We start from the raw sequence: 8,986 nt of genomic DNA on the forward strand, positions 1-8,986 counted from the left end.
TGAAGAAGTTTGAGAACCGCTGGACTCTAACACATTTGTTTACATCTCATAAATTTTATGATGAGAGATCATCATTTATGTAGTGAGTTCATTTTGTGTGTATTGCTAAACTTTCTCATTCAAGCCTAAAACTTCTTTTATAGTTTGTTTTATACCTGATATTTCATCTGCCCATTGAAACCAGCAATTATTTTCAACAAGCGAACCATGTGTTTCTGTTGCATGCTCCAAATCAAAACAATTCCATGTACTTTTCCTGTCGTGTTAAACGAAATAATTTCGTATATTTGAGAGCCTGCTAATTGTATGAAATATATATATATATATATATATATATATATATATATATATATATACATATATATATATATATATATATATATATATACATATACATATATACATATATATATATATATATATATATATATATATATATATATATATATATATATATATATATATTCATTCATAATGGTCCCATTTCATTAAATGATATTAATATCTTTGCTGCTACGTTAGGACAGATGTGTACAAGCACATTTGACTTTGTATTAACTCAAAGATATGACAGACGAAAGAAAAAAAAATTGTTGGAGATATTTTCTAATCCAATAACCTTTTTATTACTTCTTTTCGAGGAAGGATATAGGTAAATAACTGTAAATAATATAAGGTGAGGTTATGCTGATAAAACATCCAATTCAAATGTGAAACATTCTATTCATGCTGAAAATGAATAATGCACTAGAGTGATAAGTACGACACCATTAGATTATCGCCCCTTTTCTAACAAAGATAAAAAAGAAGCCTATAAAACATTGAAAATATTGTAATTGCCATAATCTACTCTATTTTTTTCTGTGGTTCAATGAGTTATAAAGAAGCCACGAGGCTTCTAATCAATCGGATAGAACTCCCGTAATGAAGCCTCAGAAAAATTCGTAATATGTCTGAAGTCTTGCATGAATTTTAAGGATTTTTTCATCGAAAGTTATAAGGATATTCCAGAAAATGCTTGGTACTCCTCAAAAAAGAATGGACGCTAAGGGCGGGGGGTGGGGAGTGGGGGGTGGGGTGGAGGGGGGCGGGGGGGGGGGGGGTTGTAGTGGGGCTGGGAATGTATCTATAAACGGAGTTTCAATTCAAAATTTATGAAAGTCACGAAGTTTCCCGTATGACCAGATTTAGATGATTTTTATGCATGTATGCACACTGTTGAAAAAACGTAATTTTAATCGGAAATTTTCCATAAATGATATCCTATTCTCACCCGTATTTCAATAAAATACAGACGACCGTAATTTTATCCTACTTTCTTATTATCTTCAACGGGCTAGTGACCATTAATCTATATATTTTTTCTAAAACGGTAAATGCCTGGCAACATTTGTTCCAGGATTATTACCGTTTTTACGGCTAATTTTTAACAGAGCATTGTAAGAAGCATAATGCCGAATATTATTCAGAGCATAAAACTGAGCAATAGAGCCTAGAATTATCTTCTGTCAGTTTAATCCCCTTGATTACCTCAGGGATTGAATGATCCATCGATTGACACAATCCCCTAGATTACCTCAGAGATTGAATGATCCGTTGATTGACACAATTCACTAAATTACATCAGGGATTGAATGATCCCCTGATTGACACAATCCCCAAGATTACCTCAAAGATTGAATGATCCGTTGATTGACACAATTCCCTAGATTACATCAGGGATTGGATGATCCATTGATTGACACAATCCCCTAGAATACCTCAGGAATTGAAAGATCCATTGATCGACACAATCCCCTAGAATACCTCAGGAATTGAAAGATCCATTGATTGACACAATCCCCTAAATTACCTCAGAGATTGAATGATCCATTGATTGACACAATCCCCTAGATTACCTCAGAGATTGAATGATCCGTTGATTGACACAATTCCCTAAATTACCTCAGAGATTGAATGATCCGTTGATTGACACAATTCCCTAGATTATATCAGGGATTGGATGATCTATTGATTGACACAATCCCCTAGAATACCTCAGGAATTGAAAGATCCATTGATTGACACAATCCCATAGAATACCTCAGGAATTGAAAGATCCATTGATTGACACAATCCCACAGATTAACATCAGAAATTGAAAGATCCATTGATTGACACAATCCCATAGAATACCTCAGGAATTGAAAGATCCATTGATTGACGCAATCCCATAGAATACACCAGGAATTGAAAGATCTATTGATTGACATCTTAAATTCCAAAAAAAAAAAACATATATGGTTTTCCCTTTTGTTTTGACAGTGGGCAAAAATTGTGATTGCTCTGGAGCGTGCAGTGTCGCAAGAAAAATTGAAGGATTACCTCTACATGTACAGCTTGCCCCTTGGAGGTGGAGCCGATGGAGGAGAGGAGGCCCTTGGTGTCATGGTTATCAAGTGTAAGGATAAGACTAAAGCCAAGCAGAGGAAGGGCGCTCTTAGTAACTGGAAGGTAAGTTTTTTCGACCTCAGTTGCCTCTTTTTGTTTTTGAGAGATTTTGTTGCTCCCTCAAATACAAACACACTCAAAGATATATACATACATATATATATATATATATATATATATATATATATATATATATATATATATATATATATATATATATACCCTGTCCTGCCATTTATGTGGATGAGATCATGGTGATGGGTAGATGGAGATGGCTTAGGCATACTCTTCGCACTCCCAAGAGAGATTAGTTCATCAAACTTATAACTGGGCTCCAAAAGAGCACTAGAAGAGTTGGAAGACCCAGGCCTACATGGCTGAGGACTATGAAGCGTGAAGTAGGAGATGATGAATGGAGAAGTATTGATTTAAAAGCTCAAGCTAGAGACGACTGGCGAAATCTGACCTAGGCCATTTGCGTTAATAGGCGTAGGAGGAGATTATGATGATGATTTTATATATATATATATATATATATATATATATATATATATATATATATATATATATACATATATATATATACATATATATATATATATATATATAGATATATATATATATATATATACATATATATATATTTATATATATACTTATATATACATATATGCAATATATATATATATATATATATATATATATGTACACATATATGTATATATGTATATATACTCTCTCTCTCTCTCTCTCTCTCTCTCTCTCTCTCTCTCTCTCTCTCTCTCTCTCTATATATATATATATATATATATTTTATATATATATATGTATATATATTTATGTATATATATATATATATATATATATATATATATATATATATATATATATATATATAAATATATATTCTACGTATGAATATATGATGCATATAACATACTTAAATAAATAGTATATATTAGTAGAACAAAGTTCATATACACAATGCAGACTATGAAAATGCAAAAGATAGTGAATCTCATCTAAAACATATAGTAAAACTTTGTAATCCATAAATTCGTAATTCTGATAAAAGCCAATTAGTGAAATATGACTTCCATAGCGTAGGTATGTAGTTTACCCAAAGATGATGCATAATTCACATGGTATATATGGACACTTGAATATCCCCTCCTAAAGATATGACATCTAATCACATAATTCATAGGAGCTGTATGTTATCTATAGATGTTAAATAATCCATAAATTATAGGGTGGTATTGAGTTAAGCCTTTTAGTGGCCCCGAAGGCTAGAATATTATCTGGCGTAGTTCATCTGAACTTTAGTTTCTTATGCATAATTAACTTTAGAAATGTCACTGGGTCATTACCCTTTGAGCGATCTCTTTGGTATGCTCTGAACATTTATAATCAGTGGTAATGAAATTATTCGTATGCTATGTAAACTACAAGTGACGTAGTTCATTATTTGGGGAAAAACAGGTGCTTTCAAATTTCCGGTTTTGAAATTACTGTTAAATTATTCTTTTTATAAAATTTTTTTATGTAATTATTTGTTCAAGTAATTAATTTGAATTCTATTTTATGTCTTTCTCACAACAAAATTGTAATGTTTTATTTCTCATTCTCTCTTTCTTTCTTAATGTTATTCTTTCAAGGTCATATTTCGTCCTCAATACTAAGATAATTTTCGAAATATATTCCTGTCTTTCCCTTATTCTGAGTAAGTCTTATGGCCTTTGACATTCACCTCACTTAAACAGAAAGCTCAAATTACATCTCCCGGTCGAGGTTAACAATATGAAACGCTTCATTAAAAGAAGAAGAAGAAAAAAAAAAAAAAAAGAAAATTCTCATCAGAGGAATTGTATGATTCCATCAAATCTCTGTTTCTCTTTGGACAGGTTATTTTTATATAGTTTTACCGAATAACTTTTTAAGCAACGTATGGAATTGTGATTACTCTTAATATCAATTTAATTTAAGCTGTGTCGGAACACAAGTTGAAAAGCTTTCTAAGTACTGTACAAAAGTTTAGAATTTTGTAACAGCATTACTAAATAGACTACGATTGTTGTATCCCAAAACTTGTGTATTTCGAAAGTATTTCTGATGTATAATATTTCAAATCTAAAATATCTGAATAAACCACATACGATAGCCTAAATATTTTCCTTATGTCGAATTTCAAATAATTAGAACTCCAAAATAATCTGTTGCTGTCTACGTGTGATCCTCAGTTACATTTCAATTAAAATGGTGAAGTAAAAACTAAAATATGAAAATATCTTTATCTCAAAATAACTTTTTAAAATAGAATTATATACAGCAAAGAAGAAAGCTTTTATTATCGCAAAGAAGCTACAGTTCAAGATTCACTTATAAAATAATACATCTTATAGAGCACAAATAGACATTTAATGAGCTTCGTCAAAACATAATTTCAAATAAATTCAAAAGTATAATTTTTTTTTTTGTCTTAGCAAAGAAGCTACATAAAAGCTAACATGAAAATACATTTTATAGAGGACCTATAGACATTAAATGAGTTCCGTCAAAATATGACCTCAAATAAATTCAAAAATATAAACAAACTATATTTCTCAGCAAAGAAGCTATGTAAAAGCTAACATAAAAATACATTTTATAGAGCACCTATAGACATTAAATGAGTTCCGTCAAAATAGGATTTCAAATAGATTAAAAAATATAAACAAACTTTTTATTTCTCAGCAAAGAAGTTACATAAAAGCTAACATAAACATAAAAATACATTTTATAGAGCAACTATAGACATTAAATGAGTTCCGTTAGGATTTCAAATAAATTCAAAAGTATAAACAAACTTTTTTCTTTGTGATTAGCGTGTTGGTCGTGTTACCATTGACGCCTTGCACAGGAGAGGCGTCAGTGGAGAATACCTTCGAAGAGAGATGTGGGGCTTACAGACAGCAGCCTCCACTCCTGTGAAAGGGTATGTTTGTGTATTGTTCGATATGCTTTAGCATTATCTCTGTCTATGTAGTTCCAATTCGTTTGGTTCTATTTTTGACTATAAAAGAATTTCCCGTATTACAATACTTTCTTTTGTTTTTACTGTCTTGTTCAATGTGCTTTTGTATTGTCCCTTTTCTAGTTCCAATCCGTTTGGTTCTGTTTTTCACTATACAAGATTTCCCCGAATTGTAATAGTTTCTGTTTTTCACTATCTATAAAAGAATTCTCGTATTCCAATACTTTCTGTTTTCCACTATCTATAAAAGAGTTCCCCATATTGTAATACTTTCTATTTTTCACTATAAAAGAATTCCCCGTATTACAATACTTTCTTTTGTTTTTACTGTCTTGTTCAATGTGCTTTTGTATTGTCCCTTTTCTAGTTCCAATCCGTTTGGTTCTGTTTTTCACTGTACAAGATTTCCCCGAATTGTAATAGTTTCTGTTTTTCACTATCTATAAAAGAATTCTCGTATTGCAATACTTTCTGTTTTCCACTATCTATAAAAGAGTTCCCCATATTGTAATACTTTCTGTTTTTCCCTATCTATAAAAAAATTCCCTGTATTGCAATACGTTCTGTTTTTCACTATCTATAAAAGAATTCTCCGTATTACTACTTTCTGTTTTTCACTAATTATAAAAGATTTCCCCGGGGGTATTACTACTTTCTGTTTTTCATTATCTATAAAAGAATTTCCGGTATTACTACTTTCTGTTTTTCACTATGTATAAAAGAATTCTCCATAATGCAATACTTTCCGTTTTTCACTATCTATAAAAGATTTCCCTGTATTGCAATACATGCCCCCTTATCAATAGTTCAAATTACCTTGTGTGTACCAATGAAATCTTAAGAATTTCTCATAACGAAATGATAGTAGTACTTAGAATTTGATTAAATCCATCATACATCTTATGAGCTTTTGAGATCACTGTTTGAAGGTTGCCAGTGCCATAATCATAACAGCTCAAAGTAATCACTAAGAAATGGTAGATAGCTGTATGATACTAAATGCAAGCAAACATTTTGGAGGTAATAATGAGTAGAAAAAAGCTATAAGTATAACCTTGCATAGCCATGGGTTTCTATTTATCGTGGGAATGATATTTCAAGTTTGTGAGGAAATAAAAAAAATGGATGGATGAATAATTATCTTACTACATTTTAGAAATGATTTTGTATACCTAATATGAAATTACGTCCTAGACGTGTAGATTTCCTGTAGCTCGGTATTTCCAGTGAAGTTTATAATTTTTAATGAAACATGATGAAATGAATTTGGAGTTGTTATCTTGAGAACGCTTCTGGTGTGCGTTAGAGAAATATGTGAAATATAATGGAATGATTGTGCTAATAATTATAATAATAATAATAATAATAATAATAATAATAATAATAATAATAATAATAATAATAATAATAATAATAATAATAATAATAATAATAATAATAATAATGTAGCTGTAAACAAGATACATGATGCAAGGTGGATTATAGTCTTTGTAAAGTGATATCTTTACCCCCCCCCAAAAAAAAACAAGAAAAAAAAAAAAAAACTGTTCTGTGTTCATGTTTGTGTTATCTACTATATCTTCCTCACAGGCCAGCAAAGAAGAAAGGCGGCGGTGGTCTCCTTGGTGTACCAACAGGACCTGACGCCTGTGACCTTATGGGAGATGCTTTGACCCAGAGCATGTTCGCCGCAGACGCTGATCCCATGGACGAACATGATGGAATCGGGGCACTCACAGGTGCCATTGACCAACTGGCCTTTACGAATGATCTTGATTTCTCTGGAGATGGCGTCGATGACGATCCAATAAAGATGATCAATCAAGGTCCTGCTGATGGGAAGGCGGCGCCAACGAACACTGAGGCTCCCGAGAAGAAAAAGAAGAAGCGCAAGGATGCAAATGGCTATGATAATCAGGCTTTCCTCGACGACGAGGAGTTGCTCCTTGCAGCGGCTCTTGGCACGACTGTAGGAGAGTCTGAAGATTCAGACGATGGGGATATGTTGGAATCTCGTCGACTAGCCCAGCCACGGATAATAATCCAGGCTGAAACAGATACAGCTTCTATCATAGATCCTGCGAAAACTAAAGGCAAGGCCCCCGTAGCTGCTGCCAAAGACCCTAAAGCTGCAGTAAAGGCAGCTCCTGCCCAGCCAGATATTAATGCCTTGACAAGACCACGATTGCCTTCAGCGAAAATTAGAAGAATTGGGTCAGCCCGAAAGACACCAGCTCGATTTACCATGACGTTCGACACAAAAGTTCCTGGGCCAGAGGAAGGTGACGGGGAGAAATGGGCCGAAAAGAAACCAAGGCGTAAGAATCAAGTGGCTCCTTCCAGCAGCTCAGAAGATAGCGAGGAGGCCAGGACGCAAGACGACTTGACCGTTGGACTACAGTCTGGAACGGACAATACGCGGGAGGAGCTGATGGCCAAGGAGAAACTGGAGAGACCAAAGACGTCGGTTGCCAGCGAGAAGATGAAGAAACGAGCGACTGACGAGGTGGGGAACATGAACAGCATCTTACCCTGGGACAATGAAGATGGAGATATCAAATAATTCCTCACAATGACAAAGGATTCTATTCGGTGGCCCCCTAAAAGTTAAACAAGACATAACCCAAACAAATACATTGGCTACCAACAGTTGAGTGGCCCACGACTCTGCTCTTTTAGAATAGATAATAGTTGTAGAGTCAAAGAAATAAGCAAAAGATGGCATATTAAGCTTTTGTCTGTTTGGCTATATATAAACCCATGTGCTGTACAGTTTAATTTCATAAAGGATAGTAGCATCTAACTAATTATTTTACATGCAAATCCAGTAACCTTTTTACCTTTTTATACCACTCGAGCTTTGAGTCCTGAGCACCTTTCCTTGGACGGTATCTAGAACATGCTTGCTTTGAAATAGCCTTAGGGATTGACAGGTCATTTTCTTTTCCTAAGCTTCTGGTCTACATTTAAAAGAGGATTCCTTCTGACCTAACGGTAGGAATTACAAATTTTTACATAAAGGCACCTGCTATTCTAATGACTTGCTTTTAAATCCTTCAGGCAATGTTATTAAAGAGACAGAATGCAAATCAGTTTTCTTTGCTTCACACAGACTTGGACAGACCAAAGCCTATGTTACATGATATATTCTTATGTAGCTGTGGAATCAGCAATTCGCGAGCTAAGGAAATACATAAACTAGCTGTCAATATTTTTCCAATCCTCTAGCTACACCTAACATGCTTATTTTTTTCCCGCGCAATTTAAGGACCTGCATAAATATGGTATATTTTTACATTTATCTACACTGTAGTAGCGCAAGAAAACAGATATGTATATAATATATATATAAAAGCTTTTTGGTGTATTTTTTGCATTTCTTTTGTCAGTCAAATTCTGACGCCAAATATATAATGAAGAAATAAGTAAGTTGACTTGGCTATGAATCGTAATCTAAGTAGACTTTAAATTCCAGCTTAATCTAGTTATAAGTAATAAAATTTAATCGCCAATTTCTAAATAATAATAAAAAAAGCTGAGCAA

General features: G+C 33.1%; 1 protein-coding gene across 1 annotated transcript in view; it reads left to right on the plus strand.

Moving 5' to 3' along the window:
* The window catches only part of iav (transient receptor potential cation channel subfamily V iav), a 94,957-nt gene extending 86,252 nt beyond the window's left edge, over positions 1–8,705 (plus strand). The window contains 3 exon segments of the mRNA XM_068374607.1: positions 2,305–2,493; positions 5,295–5,404; positions 7,034–8,705. Of these exon segments, the coding sequence (XP_068230708.1) occupies positions 2,305–2,493; positions 5,295–5,404; positions 7,034–8,006 (1,272 nt within the window). The 3' untranslated portion in view covers positions 8,007–8,705.
* The last annotated feature ends 281 nt before the right edge of the window (positions 8,706–8,986 follow it).

Source organism: Palaemon carinicauda, chromosome 6, assembly GCF_036898095.1.
Source record: "Palaemon carinicauda isolate YSFRI2023 chromosome 6, ASM3689809v2, whole genome shotgun sequence".
In the NCBI taxonomy this organism is placed as follows: domain Eukaryota; kingdom Metazoa; phylum Arthropoda; class Malacostraca; order Decapoda; family Palaemonidae; genus Palaemon; species Palaemon carinicauda.